Here is a 15848-nt window from a genome sequence, read left to right on the forward strand (position 1 = left end):
TTGAACAGGTTCGGGTTCCAGGGGTGATGACCAGTCATTCAATTTATTTTGACACATAATCTCTCTGAGCAGCTCAGCTTAATCTCCAGTGTGGCAGAGAAAAGAGTATTTCTGTCCAGCACTTTATGGCCTCTGTTTCAAGATCTCAAAGCTTTGCTGTTGTGATCAGGGGCATAGCAGCTCTGAATACCACCACAGGGAATATTACATGGGCTAAACTTCCCCCTAAAACACACCTGTATCATTTAGTCCACAGAGGGTCTCACTTCACATTAATGACAATATTCAAAATACCAATAAAACAAGAACTGACTTACACAGAGTCTTTACTATGTGCCTAGCAGACCCCTCTGCTAAGCATGTTACATACACATTCTCAGTGGATCTTCCTACCACACCTAAGAAGAGGGTGTTCGCCTTACCTTTTGCAGATGAGGAAATCAAACTTTAAAGATGCTAAAGTAACCTGGCTAAGGTCAACCAGGATGGAGCCACGATTCAACACCAAGGCTAGGGGACTCTGAAAGCCCTGTTCTTAACCATCATCTTTTAATGCCTTCATTGAGATGCTGAACTATTTCAACAGCTGCAATGGGTGATAACTCATGCAATTCTCTTTGCCTCACAAGGAAAGAAGAAACATTTTAAATAGCAAAATTATGTTATTGAAATGTGCATGAGAACAATACTTCCTTTCTGGTGGATTACTGGAACTCTTCAGCCTTAGATAGTTGTAAAGTCCGTTAGGGATGCAGCTCCCTTCTAAAGTCATTGTAGGAGTGGAGATTCAGCTGGTCCCCATAGTGCTTGGTTTGGATTGGTGATGCTTTGGTTGCCTTGGACACCAGATTTCAATACACCAATGAGCATGAGGAATCCATTCCATGCAAAGCAATGGAGCCAGCAGATGGGCACAGTAACAGCTAGCTGCACATAATGCTATGACCAATATTTGTTTTGCCACCTCTCATTTAGATGATGTTCTCAGCCATGAAGCTTTTATGACTGCCTCTCATCTGAGAACCAGCTTCTTTATGGCCCAGGTAGCAACACTCACACTTCAATGTGTCAAAGGCGTTCATTTGTTTGGGTTGTTGAATGGGTAAAGCTGTTCAGAAAAGGAAATGTGATCTTACACAAAACACTTCTTTGTTCAGCTTGCTAAAAGAATGGATCAAATGACTTCTTGAAAATTCCATTTGTTCAAGTGGCTAGCACCCCAGGAATAATGAGGCTGTTAACTTGGTAAGTTTCCTTAGTAACTAAATCCATAAAGAAAATAACTAGGAAAAGATAAGAGGTACTTCGATATATGTAAATAATGCATGAAAACAACATGTTTTTCTTTGACTCAAACCAACATCCAAGGCACTGTACTTAATTAATGAATGCAGGTCAGAAAGTAATCAGTAAAAGTGAATCTTGAAGAGAAACACTTATTTGGATACATCATGGACTGCTGGCCAGTTTACCAAGAGACCATCTCCACATGGGGATATTAAAGGATGCTCTTCCCCTGCTACACAGAGGAAATCTGTGCACTGTGTAGGAGCCAGTCAAGAGACAAACATCTTTCATTAACCAGTGAAAAGGAAATTAGCCAAATTAATAAGAAATTAATACAATCTGTCATTTTCACATTCAGACGTCATAAATACAGCACAGTTCCATTAAAACCACCTTCTTATGGAATACTGGGAGGTCAGGTTACTGGCAAAACAAATAATTCAGAACATTTAAAAGAACTTTTATTATGCACATTTCCCCAATTTATTTATTCAGTAATAAGAAAATTATGAACCATGCTCTCCAAATAATTACAAGTAATAAGTTTAGTTTTTAGTGGAATGTATATTAGTGGACTAATTAAAAGAGATAAGTTATCTCTAAGGAAACCAAGTTTATTCTGAGTGTTAAATCATTGTGAAAGTAAGTAAAGTCACTCAGTCGTGTCCAACTCTTTGTGACCCCATGGACTGTAGCCTACAACGCTCCTCCGTCCATAGGATTTTCCAGGCAAGAGTACCGGAGTGGGTTGCCATTTCCTTCTCCAGAGGATTTTCCCAACCTATTAGAAAAAAAAAAATGTCTAAGCATCTTCCATTTAATTTAGAGTTGGGGCAACACTCCTTTACGTCAGATTGATAAATTTAACTGAATGATTCTAAAACAGGAGTGGTTCCATTCTTGCCCTGAAAAATGATCAGAGCATCATGTTTTCAATCTGATGTGGGAATGATAAAGTGTCTCTTACTATGAAATCATTTAAAACTGCTGGAACATGGTCTATTTGGGCCTTTAAAGGAATTCTAAAAAAAGAAAACATCTTTGTATATAGAGTGTAAAATTACATTTATCAGAAAAAAAGGAAATCCACACATTCACTCATAGATGTTAACAGAGTCCTTAAACCTGCAAAAAGTCCTTCAGCAGCACCTACGAATTGGAGAGCTGATATTCTGGCATTTGTGGAATAAGTCATTTCCAGTAAAAAGGCCAACTGATGAACATCATGAAGTGGCAGGTGGTGGGAAGGGGGCAGGGCAGGGATCAGTGAAATCTGTTGATAGGCAATCCCATAAAATTGACAAAAAATTAATGATTTCAAGGTTTTTACTCAAATCTGCTCAATGAACCAGCAGCAGCAGCATCTGGGAGCTTGTTGAGATACAGTATCTTGGGCCTCACCCCAGATCTGCTGAATCAAAACCTGATTTTTAACAGGATCGCCAGGAGATCTGAGTGCACATTGAAGTGTGAAGAGAGCTCATTGAAAGCACAGATTTGGCGACCAGCCTGTGTTGGATGGAACCCCATCTCTGCTGCTGACTAGCTGTGGAAACTGGAACAAGTCCCGCAGCCTCTCTGTGTCTCAGTTTCCTCATATGGGGAGGAGGAAGATAATATGGTGCCTAGTCATAAGTATTGGTACTAAATGACATAATATATGGAAAGGGCTCATGACAGGGTGGACACTAAATGATCAAGTAGTGCTAGTTCTTATGTCCTTTTAGCCATCACAGGGTTCTGGATCAAGAGTAACAAAGGATCCAAGCTACAGCCCACGGAAGTGCCCCATTTCCTGATACATCTATAATCGAGCAATTATGAACTGGACTCAGCTTACAAAAATCCAGCTTCCCCAACCTGCTGTCATTTCAAGCCAAACTGCCAGGTTTACTTGCACAATGCACAACACACTGCTGCTTACAAACCAGGGACCACTCAGATTTAGACTGGGTGAAATCCTGTATATGCATTTTGTTCAGTGAGTATTGAATGAAGACATAAGGGGACACATTTTCTATCCGAGAAATCTCCATCTTCATTTTTTTTTTTTTTTACCCATTAGTCTGTCGTATGTTAAAAAGTCTGATGAAACCTAGTATTGACAATAATGTGGGAATGCAGGCACCCCCGAATGCTCGTGGAGGGAATGGAAAGTGATGTAACCTTTCTGGATAGCAGCTTGATAATCTCCATTGAGTGAAAAACAGCTACAAACTTTGACTCAGCAATTGGGTTTTAAAAATTTATCCTACATATATACTTGTAACAGAAGGCAAAGATACATATACAGACACATATATGTATATATTACATGTAAATGTCATATATGTATATATGTACATTATGTGTATTACTGTGTATACTTTACAGCATTAATTCTGATAGCAAAAAAGGAAAAAAAATGAATCAACTTAATGTCTATAATGGTTAAATTGTGGTATAGCCATTAAATCAAACCAGTATAAAGAATGAGACCTCTCTATGCTGTGGTGTGCTTAGTCACTCTGTCGTGTCCAACATTTTGAGACCCCATGTACTATAGCCCACCAGGCTCGTCTGGCCACAGGGATTCTCCAGGCAAGAATACTGGAGTGGGTTGCCATGCCCTCCTCCAGGGGATCTTCCCAACCCAGGGATTGGATCCAGGTCTCCCACATTGCAGGAGGATTCTTTACTGTCTGAGCCACCAGGGAAGCACAAGAATACTGGAGTGGGTAGCCTATCCCTTCTCTAGGGGAACTTCCTGACCCGGGAATCGAACCAGGGTCTCCTGCATTGCAGGCAGATTCTTTACCAGCTACCAGGAAAGGCACATATGAAAACAAGGTGTGTCACATATATATGTACACACACATACACACACACACAAATATCACATAAATGGGCAAAAATACAGGTAGTTTACATAACCAGAATATTTCTTAAAAAGAAAATGTTTTATGTTCAAAGAGGACTTTTTACAAGCATACCTTGTTTTATGCTCTCTGCTTTATTGTGCTTCGTAGACATTCCATTTTTATTTTGATTTATTATTTTACAAATTGAAGGTTTGTGGAACACTGTGTTGAGCAAATCAGAGTCATTTTTCCAACAGCATTTGTTCACTCTGTCTCTGAGTCACATTTTGGTAATTCTCCCAACATTTCAGACTTTTACGTTATTATTATATTTGTTATGATGGTCTGTATCAGTGATCTTTGATGTTAGTACCATGACCGACTAATGGTAGACTGAGAGGGTTAGCATTTTTTAGCAATAAAGTATTTTTTAATTAAGGTGTGCACTTTGTTTTTTTAGACATAATGATTACACACTTAACAGACTAAAGTATAAGTGTAAATGTAACTTATCTGCACTGGGAAATCAAAATATTCATGTGAGTTGCTTTACTGAGATATTCACTTTATTCCAGTGGTTTGGAACTGAATCCACAGTATCTTTGAAATATGGCTGTATATCTTCTGGATCCTCTTACTCTTTGTGTTTACCCTGTATGACAGTAATAATTTTAAAGAAAAACTTGAGGGAAAAAACTCTCAAAACAATCTAACATTTATACCTTCAGGAACTGGGGTAGGGGGCGGGGGGAACCTAAGCCTAAAGTTGGCAGAAGAAAGGAAATTATAAACAAACATTAGAGACAAAGTAAATGAAATGGAGAACAGGAATACAGGAGAAAAGAATCAATGAAATTAAGAATTGGTTCTCTGAAATGACAAAATTGACCAACTTCAGCTAGACTAAGACAAAAAGAAAATTCAAAATCAGAAACTAAAGAGGGGACATAAATGATACCACAGAAATACAAAATATCTTAAGAGACTACTATGAACAATTAATTATATGCCAACAACTTGGACAACCTAGAAGAAATTGATAAATTCCTAAAAACATGCAAGTTACCAAGACTTAATCATGATGAAACAGAAATCTAAACAAACCAATAATGAGTAAGGATACTGAATCACTAATAAAACATCTCCCAACAAAGGAAAGTCCAGGACCAGATGGTTTCACTAGAGAATACTATCAAACACTGAAAGAAAAATTAGTGTCAATCCTTCCCAAACTCTTCCAAAAGAAGAGGAGAGGCCACTTGCAACTTCATTTTATGAGGCAGAATTACTCTCATACTAAAGTCAGAAAAGGACACTACAAGAAAAGAATACTATAGGCCAATATTCATGATGAACATAATTGTAAAATTTTAACAAAATACTAGCAAATTGAATTCAAGAGCACATTAATGGGATCATACCCAAGGACTTAATCCTTGGGATATAAGGATGGTTCAACATATGCAAATATGTGAGGTGATGGATGTGTTAACTATATGGTGAGAATTATTTTACCAAGTATACATACAACAAACCACCACAATGCACACTTTAAATATCTTACAATTTTGTCAATTATACCTTAGTACAGTTGAAAAAATGAAAATAAAAATGTATACATAGTACAAAGGACACTGCATGCCACACGGTCTGTTCAATAAGTGATGGAAGGAGTAAAAAAAAAAATGTTTTCCTTTAAAAATGTGATACATCACATTAATATGGAAGTGGAAGTGTTAGTTGGTCAGTCTTATCCGACTCTTTTCAGATCCCATGGACTATAGCCTGCCAGGTTCTTCTGTCCAGGGAATTCTCCAGCAAGAATACTACAGTGGGTTGCCATTCCCTTCTCCAGGGGATCTTTCTGACCCAGGGTTCAAACATGGGTCTCCTTCACTGCAGGAAGATTCTTTACCATCTGAGTCACCAGGGAATCCCTCACATTAATATAATGAAAGATAAAAATCATGACTGTCTGAATAGATGCAGATAAAGAATTTGACAAAATTCAACATCCTTTCATGATAAAAAGTGAACAAATTGGGTATAAAAGGGATATCAGTTCAGTTCAGTTGCTCAGTCGTGTCCGACTCTTCATGACCCCATGAATCGCAGCAGGCCAGGCCTCCCTGTCCATCACCATCTCCTGGAGTTCACTCAGACTCACGTCCATCGAGTCAGTGATGCCATCCAGCCATCTCATCCTCGGTCGCCCCCTTCTCCTCCTGCCCCCAATCCCTCCCAGCATCAGAGTCTTTTCCAATGAGTCAACTCTTCACATGAGGTGGCCAAAGTACTGGAGTTTCAGCTTTAGCATCATTCCTTCCAAGGAAATCCCAGGGTTGATCTCCTTCAGAATGGACTGGTTGGATCTCCTAGCATAACTCAACATAATAAATGCCATATATGACAAGCCCACAGCTAACATCATACTCAGTGGTAAAAGGTTGAAAACTTTTATTCTAAGATCAGGAACAAGACAAGGCTGCCCACTCTCACTCTTATTCAACATACTACTGAAGTTTTAGCCAAAGCAATCAGGCAATACAAAGAAATAAAAGATGTCCAGATCAGAAAGGAAGAAGTAAAACTTTGCAGATGATATAATCTTACATACAGAAAATTCTCAAGACTCTACCAAAAAATTGATGGAACTAGTAATTCAGTAAAGTTGCAGTTATAGCATCAGTTATGCTATAAATCAGTTATGATTCTATATGCTAAGAAAACAACAAACTATCTGAAAAATAAAGAAATCCCACTATAATAGCATCAAAAATAAAATACTTGAAGAGTAAGTTTAACAAAGGAGGTGAAAATTTTGTACACTGAAAACTGTAAGACTTTGAAGAAAGAAATTAAAGATAAATAAATGGAAAGACATTCTGTGTTCATGGATCAGAAGGATTGATATTATTAAGGGCTTATTATTCATACTACTAAGGGCTTCTTTGGTGGCTCAGATGGTAGAGAAACATGAAGTCGCTCAGTCGTGTCTGACTCTTTACAACACTATGAATAGTAGCCTACCAGGCTCTGCGGTCCATGGGATTTTACAGGCAAGAATACTGGAGTGGGCTGCTATTTCCTTCTCCAGGGGATCTTCCCAACCCAGGGACTGAACCCGGGTCTCTTGCACTGCAGACAGACGCTTTACCATCTGAGCCACAGAATCTGCCTGCAATGCAGGAGACCCGGGTTTGATCCCTGGGTTGGGAAGATTCCCTGAAGGAAGGAATGGCAACCCACGCCAGTGTTCTTGCCTGGAGAATTCCATGAACAAAGGAGCCTGGTGGGCCACAGTCCATGGGTCGCAAAGAATCAGACACAATTGATCCTTTACCAGAACATGACTGTAGTAATCATACTGGGCTTCCCTGGTGGCTCAGTCAGTAAGACTCTGCCTGCAGTGCAAGAGAGCACCTGCGGTGCAAGAGGCCAGGGTTAGATCCCTGGGGCAGGAAGATCCCCTGGAGAAGGAAATGGCAACCCACTCCAGTATTCTTGCTTGGGAAATCCCATGGACAGAGGAGCCTGGCAGGCTACAGTCCATGGGATGGCAAGAGTTGGACATGACTTAGTGACTAACCACCACCACTACTCAAAGCTATCTATGGATTCAACGCAATTGCTCTCAAAATTTTAATGTCATTTTTTACAGAAAGAAAAACAGAGTCCTAAAATTCATACAGAACCAAAAAAGACCCCAAAGAGCCAAATAAATCTTGAGAAAGAGATCAGAGATAGAGGTACCATACTTCCTGATTTCAAACTGTATTACAAAGTTATATTATCAAAACAGTATGGTACTGACATAAAAACAGATCAATGGAACAGAATCAAGAGCCCATAAATACAGTCCCACATATATGGTCAACTAACATCTGATATGAGAGCCAAGAATACTTAATGGGGAAAGAATATTCTCAATAATAAGCACTATTGAGAAAACTGGATAACTACACGCAGAAAAATCAAACTGGACCCCATCTTACACAACACTCACAAAAATTAGCTTGAAATGATTAAAGACTTAAACACAAGATCTGAAAATGTAAAACTCCTAGAAGAAAGCATAGGGGAAAAGCTCCTTTACATTGGTCTTGGCAATGATTTTCTAGATATAACACCAATAGCACAAGCAACAAAAGCAAAAAATAAGTGGAACTACATCAAACTAAAATGCTTCTGCACAGCCAAAAGAAACAATTGACAAAAAGAACAAGCAACCTACACTGTAGGAGAAAATACCTGTAAGCCACATTTTGGTAAGAGGTTAAAATTCAAAATATATAAAGAACTCATACAAATACAAAGCAAACAACTCATTTTTAAAAATGGGCAGAGGAACTGCATAGACATCTCTCTGAAGATGAAATACAAACAGCCAATAGTTGGATGAAAAGGTATTCTGTATCACTAACCACCAGAGAAATGCAAATCAAAACCACAATGAGGTATATTCTCACATCTCTCAGAATGGCTATCATCAAAAAGTGTTAGTGAGGATGCAGAGAAAAGAGAACCCTATACACTGTTGGTAGTAACTTAAACTGGTACAACAACTACCGACAGCAGTATGGATGTTCCTCAAAAAAGTAAAAAGAGAACTAGCATATGCTCCAGCATTCCCACTTCTGGGTATTTATCCAAAGAAAATGAAAACAGGATCTGGAAGAGGTATCTTTATCTCCATGTTCACTGTAATATTGTTGACAAGAGTCAAGGAAGTCGGAAGTCATGAGACAGACCTTGGTAAGTGAGCCAAAAGGCAGACACTTTGGTAACCACCCAACAGCCATTCCCTTTTCTTTTCTTGAAAGAATCTGGATCCACTGATAAGAGGCTGGAAATAAAGAATACGAGCCTTTCTGGCCTCCCCAGAAACCAGGACTGGTCAGACCTGGGTTGCTGACCAAGTGCTGGGCAATGAGGCAGAATGGGAAATTCTTTAAGGACAGACTGTTCCATATGATAAGAAAAAAATTCAAGGGAAAAAAAAAAACCAGCCTCAGTTATATGAGAACACAATGCTTGGAAAGGCAATAGCCATCTTGCAATCCTGAAGAGTGCTACAGCTCACCAAGGCTTCCCTGGTGGCTCAGTGGTACAGAATTCGCCTGTAATGCAGGAGGTGCAGGAGCCACCAGTTTGATCCTTGGGTCACGAAGATCCCCTGGAGGAGGGCATGGCAACCTACTCCAGTATTCTTGCCTGGAGAATCCCATGGACAGAGGAGCCTGTCCTTAGGGTCGCAGAGAGTGGACATGACTAAAGCAGCTTAGCATGCACATCACACACTCCCAGAATAGCAGAGAAAAAGGTTGGAGAGGGCTTGGGTTCTGATGATTTTCCCGAGTTGCTTAACCAATCCTGGAATAACCTAGCTCTACACTCCTTGTCAAGTGAGGTCATAAGTGTTCCTGTTATTTAAATCACTTTCTATCAGACATTCTATTATATCCAGCTAAGGGCGTCCCCATTTAGCTGCCAACCACATGCTTAGGAATGAGTTAAGGACCCAGTGAACAATCTAGCAAAAGGCTTTTTCCTTTAATCATAGCAGGAAGATAGATTCCTTGGGCATAATTGTCTATGTGATGCTCAGAATCACTTTCGATTTTTTGTTAGTAGGGGCATAACATGGATTTCATTAAGCAGCTACTCTCTGCCAAGCACTACGCTAGGCACTTGATCTTGGGTGAGTCATTGCAGCCATCTCCAGACCAGTCCCCTTTGGCCAAGAAAAGAAAATCACATCTCTATTTTCTCCAACCTTATTTAAACAGCTTGGCATTTCCTTTCATTACAAATGCAGACCACGAAACACCAGGAGTACCCGTGACTTTGCCACCTATAGAAATCACAGATACGATAATGTCACACTGCAGTTGTTGAAGACATCTCGAAATATCACTGCCCCTCATCACTGTTGCAAACGCACCACCATACTCCTTAGGCCCCACTGCAAAACCACATTGAACATGTTAATCAAGCAGCACATATGCTAGTGCATCACACGTTTTGAAAATGTTTTGGTAACTGAATGTTAAGATAATTGGCTTCCTTTGTAATCCTGTGTGTTTTATTTTCTGCATCTAAAAACGTTCTTCTCAAAAGAAGTACTGGAGGTTTTACCAGATTTACAAAGGAGTCCTTGGCACCAAAGGGGTTTTTAGATTCCCTCTAAAAAGTCCTCCTGTGACCTTTCTTAATACTGTTCAATCCACTGTCTATACAGAAAACCAATCTGTAACATTGTTTTATAAAGTGAATCAGATGAAGACATTGCCCTATTTCCAACTGAAACAAATACCCAACTGCTAACTTTGCGAGACCTGCCTTTCCTCTGCTCACAGCTCCTCCCTGGCCTCTAGCCCTCTAGCCTTTGCTCACTCTTCTCCATCCCAGCCACCACCTTCCTTTTCTTGGAAATCTCCAAGCAGTTTCCTGCCTGGGGGCTTTGTCCTTGCCATCCCCTCAGCCTGGAATGCCTGCTTTTAAGGCAGCTGCTTCATTCTCATGCTTCAGTGATGAGCCAGGACGTCACCTCCACCGAGAATCCTTCCCCGCTAATGTATGCCAGGCAGCACCCCACCCGCTCCCACCCCACCCGCACTTACTTCCTGTTTACTTCCTTCTGAGAGCACTTCTGACAACATAACTATATTGATTTTTGTTCACTGCTCAACCCTGCCATCTAGCAAGGTTCTGGGCATATGGAGAAACCCGACATTCACTGAGTGAGTGAATGACAGAATAAGCGAAGGAGGAAGCTATCATTTGTCCATTTTACAAGTGAGGAAATTCAGGCTCCAAGATGTTAAAATTATTTGTCCAAGGTCACCCAGGAGCAAAAGTTATTACTTTAACTGTGGTTCCACAGGCCTCCCCCTTAACCCCACCACCATTCTCACTTCCTTTTCCCTGCTACATTTCCACCAATCTGGAAAGCAGAACAGACCCTTGCAAGTTTTTACAGTGTGATTTCTTAAGACTTCAGTGCTCCATTTCTTAAGGATATCTGCCTAACAAACCCTCTAAGGCAGCAGTCCCCAATTTTTTGGCACCAGGGACCAGTTTCCTGGAAGACAATTTTCCCATGGATGGGGGGCGGGGATGGCTTCAGGCTGATTCAAGCACATTACATTTACTGTGCACTTTATTCTTATTATCATCACATCAGCTCCACCTCAGATCATCAGGCATTAGATCCTGGAGACTGGGGACCCCTGCTCTAAGCTATTTCCCTGGAGTATTTCCAGGAAGGCCAAATTAACAAAAAACATATTACCTGGAGAGAATGGTTCTGTCTCTATGTCTCTGTCTACATACACACACTTTTTTTCCATCTCTGAATCTTCTAAACAAATACAAACAATAAAATCAGATGTAAGGAAGAAAGTTCAGAAAAGGGTAAATGAAGGAAGAAAAAAAATACAGATTAAACCAAGTGTAAATTTTAGTATATAAGAATACAGGTGATACAGTATTGTACACAAGCTATGTGGACCACAGTTCTGACCATATGCTTCCTAGGAGCCAACATAAAGTGAGCAACATGATCAGTTATACAGCTCATCCTGGAGATTTAAAAAGATTCAATTCATTTCCAGGAGCACAACTCTTCCTGTTTCAAAGCCCTGACAGAAATTCCTCTTGCGGGTTGTTAAAACAAAAGTGTGGTAGGATATAGTAATCAGTATTCTAAACTACAACTTTATAAATAAATATACAAGCTTCACAAAACAGCATCTTAATAGACGGGGATGGTATAATGCCAAAATCCATGCAGTAATGTATTACTGCCTTGCTATTCAGAGCGTGATCCCTGGACTGTCAGCAGCACCTGACAGAAATGCAGAGTCTCAGGCCCAATACCAGGTCTGCTGAAACAGAATCTGTGTTTTATTAACACGATCTGTAGGTGATGCCTATAATGTTAAGGTTTAACAAACACTGGTCTAGTAGTTAAGCTTGGTTTGAGGTCAAATTTGTAAGAAAGTAGTGCTCATTTATTCACACATTCAAAAAATACTTACTGATACCTTGGCAGCAGGAAAGGATTTTTTAAGCTCTTACAGAAACAGGAAAGGATTATTTTAAACATAACATCAAAGACACCACCATAAAGAAAAATACTGGTAAATGGGATGCTATTAGAACTGAGTGATGAAGCAAAGCATCGAAAATATTTCCACCACAACCAAAACAAGGAAAGTTGAGAACCCACATATGTACCAGGTACAATCTTAACGCTTAAGTCCATCAATGAAATGGAAACCCTCTGCTCTTATGGAGCTACATTCTAAGTGAAGAAGACGTAAAGAAAATAAGTTAAATGAAGCAAGAAAAGGGCCTAAGTCAGGGGACAGGTGGCAGTCTTAAATCGGACTTAAATTGGATAGGGAAGGACTCACTGAGGAGATAACTCAGACAAGGTCAGGGAGCTAACTATAAAAAGAGATAGGGGGAGAGTATTCCAAGCAGAGGGAACAGTGAGTACAAACACCCTGAGAATAAATGCCTGAAACAGCAAGAAGGCCTGTGTGGTTGAAGCAGAGTGAGCAAAAAGTAGAGGAGGTAACCTGGGGTCAGATCACATGGCGCTTTGTCAGTCATTTTAAAGATCTTGGCTTTAAATGCAAAATGAGCACTTTAAATGTGAAATGAGCAGCCACTGGAGAAAAGGAAATAGGGAGCCGTTGCAGGACGTTGAGCAGGGTAGTGACATAAGGAAAAGTGTTTATAAGAAGCCTGGTTTCTCAGAGGTACATGGAATGGCTGGAGTGAGAGAAGCTAGCTGAGAGCACTAATCCCAGTACAGGGTGATTCACTCATTCAACTATTTATTAGGTGGCAGAGATGTGTCAAGTAGGGTGGGGAGGAATTAGACCAGGGTGATAACCGAGGGCACTGCCAAGAGGAAAGTGAATATAAATGACATTGGAGGGAAAGAAACCCAGGGCAGAATGACAGATTATTCATAGAGAAATGACAGAAGTTCGCAATTCAATTTAATCAAGGTTTATGGATCATCTACCGAGGGCAAAACCATATGCAGGCTAGGACATGGGGGTGGGGATGGTGCAGAAGACTTGTATTTTCCCCTCAAAGGGCTTCAAGCCTGGCATGCTTAGCCTCTGTCCTTTCATGCCTGAACTTTTTGGATGACCACAGCTGAGGCTGCCACTGAGACTAGCTGATTTGCTCAGGTTGGAGCTTTTCTTTGCTTAAGAAAAAAAAAAAAAAAAACAGCCTTAGAACTTGTTCTGTCTCCTGGGAGCAGGGGCCAGAGCACCTCAACTTGATTAGTATAAAAAGATAGATCCAGTTTGGCAGCAGGGCACAAGAGAGGTCTTAAGAAATGTCTTTGTGGATCAGCACTGCAGACTGGCCCTGGGCCACCAGTCTTCAGGCAAGGAGTCCTTCTGATCGGTTGCCACCTGCGCATGACCTGATGGTCCTCCCACTCTGCCATTCCATTCTGGAGAAAAGCACAGAAAGGGAAAGCAGCATGTGTAAGGAAAACAACTAGGGGGAGAAATCCCCATAAATTTGAAACCCGCCTGCCACCAGACTGCAAGGTCCGAGGAGTAGATGCAAATATAATGCAAATGATATGGAAATAGCCTGGTGGCCTCCTCAGAGGTTTTCTACAACTGGAAAGGCCCTTGGGAAACTGCTAGCTGGTAACAGTCACTCCGAAGCAGAGTGAACTATTTCAAGACAACTTTGTCACACAACCCTTTGCTTCCCTGCTAGCACAGTGCACAGTCTTTAGTAATCTTTCTCACTTGAATTAACCTCATCTGCTATAAATTAAAAAAAAAATCAAGACTGCCTCTGTAGAGGTTATCTAATTACACTTTAAAAACACTGTGTACCTTTGTGTTCAAACGCTTCACTCACCCAAATGGAGCCAAGTTAAATGTGTCACTTCCTCCCTAAACAGTATTTGGCTGCAGTGGGTTATGAATGAAGTGCCTCTCTTTCAGTTCTAGTTACTATGATCCTTTGGAGGCCTTTTTTTTTCCCTACACCACAGAAACTGGCACTCTCTCTTCTAATATCCATGCGCTGTCTTCAAAGTGAAGCCAGGAAAAAACAACAACAACAACAACACATAGTTGTGAAATCCAATTCAATTCAAGGAGTCCCTGGAAAACTATTCATTAAGAAAACCTGCCCTGTCAAGTATGCTGTCGTCTTGACAATCCTAATGATTCATTTTAAAATGGGGGGGGAAGCACTTTCGATTACAATAGGGTAGAATTCTGTCTACATTTATGTAATTAAAAGAGGACACTCCCCTCAGAGATGCATTTTATAGGACCCGTGCAATTTACAGATTAGAAAGCAACACAGGAAGCACATACAGACCCGGGGGTCGCAGAAACAACTTACCTTCACCTTCATGATGGAAACAATACTAGCACAGATGAGCCCACTCCCAAACTTCTATGACTTTCTAGTACTCTGACATGCGAGGGTACTTCAGCTTTCGACAGGAGGGTTTAAAGGAAGGGAAATCTCTTTCATTTGGGATATTTAAAAAATCTCACTTGGAAGGACCTCCAGCCAACACCCGGGGAGAGGCATCTGGAGAGATGCCATGTCTCAGTAAAACACGAACAAAGAGCAAAGGCGCGTAATCCCAACCGAGAGACTGAAAGCAGTGGGGGGAGGGCGGGGCGGGGGGAGACGGACAAAAGCAAGGGATAAACCTCAAGAGCCTCAAGAAACCAGAGTCAAAAGAGTAACAAAGAGAGATGGAGAACAGCCGGGGCGCAGCTCCCAGAGCCGGGAGCCGGGTAGTTGGGCGGCACGCGCCCCCTGGCGGCCGGGGTGGCCTCTTACCTCCTGGGCGAGTTTCTGCTTGAGCACGAGCGCGGCGCACAGGTAGCCCGCGCGGCCCACGAATAGCTCGTCGGAGCCGCACTCGAGGAAGGAGACGGGCGCGCAGACGGCGCACAGAGCCCGGAACTTGCCCAGCGGCTGCACGTAGTCGGGCCGGCCCAGGGCGTGGTACACGAGCGTGGCCACGGCGTACACGCCCGCGCCCCCGAGCAGGAAGGCGGCGCGGGTGTCGGCGTCCGGCTCGCCCCACTCCTCAGCGCGGGCGCACGCGTCGATGAGGCGCTTGGCCGAGCGCAGGTAGCGCTCCCGGGCCCCGGCGAAGAGCGGGCTCTGAGAGACGTGGTAGAGCATGTAGGCCACCCCGGCCACGCCGCCGTACAGTCCCCACTGGCAGCTGCCGGCCGCGGCCGCCGCCCCCCGGCCCTCCGGGCCGCCCCCGAGCGGGGGCAGCTCCTGGAGGATGCGCTCGATGGTGGCGGTGACCAAGGGCGCCACCGCCTCCTCGCACTGGCCCGCCAGCAGGCTGCCCTGGTAGTCATCGAAGCGATTGGCAAAGCAGCGCTTGGTGTCCATGCTGCCGCCCGTGCCCCCACCAAGGCCGAGCCGGGGTCCGCTGGAGGGCGCGCCCTGCGGTCCCGCGCACCACCTCTCGCTCTTTGAGGCACTCGGATGGCGGTGGATACAGCCGGAATGGAGCGAGGAGGCTGAGACGGGAGGTGACAAGAGGAGGCGGGCGCGAGGAAGCAGCGCGGAGCGGACTGCCAAGTGGGGCACCGGACTGCCGCGAGGCTCCCGAGTGGCCCCGGCGAGCGCGGGGGATGCGCGTCGCGCGCCCCCCTCCCAGAGGCCGCGCCCTCGCCG

The 15848-nt window shown here is 42.6% G+C and overlaps 1 protein-coding gene across 1 annotated transcript in view; it reads right to left on the reverse strand.

The window, feature by feature from the left end:
* LANCL3 (LanC like family member 3) overlaps positions 1 to 15560 on the reverse strand; it is a 111170-nt gene extending 95610 nt beyond the window's left edge. The window contains exon 1 of the mRNA XM_068962970.1: positions 14988 to 15560. Coding sequence (XP_068819071.1) covers positions 14988 to 15560 — 573 coding nt within the window. The remainder of the gene's footprint in view (positions 1 to 14987) is intronic.
* Positions 15561 to 15848: the final 288 nt, after the last annotated feature.

This window comes from Capricornis sumatraensis, chromosome X (assembly GCF_032405125.1).
Source record: "Capricornis sumatraensis isolate serow.1 chromosome X, serow.2, whole genome shotgun sequence".
NCBI classification, from domain to species: domain Eukaryota; kingdom Metazoa; phylum Chordata; class Mammalia; order Artiodactyla; family Bovidae; genus Capricornis; species Capricornis sumatraensis.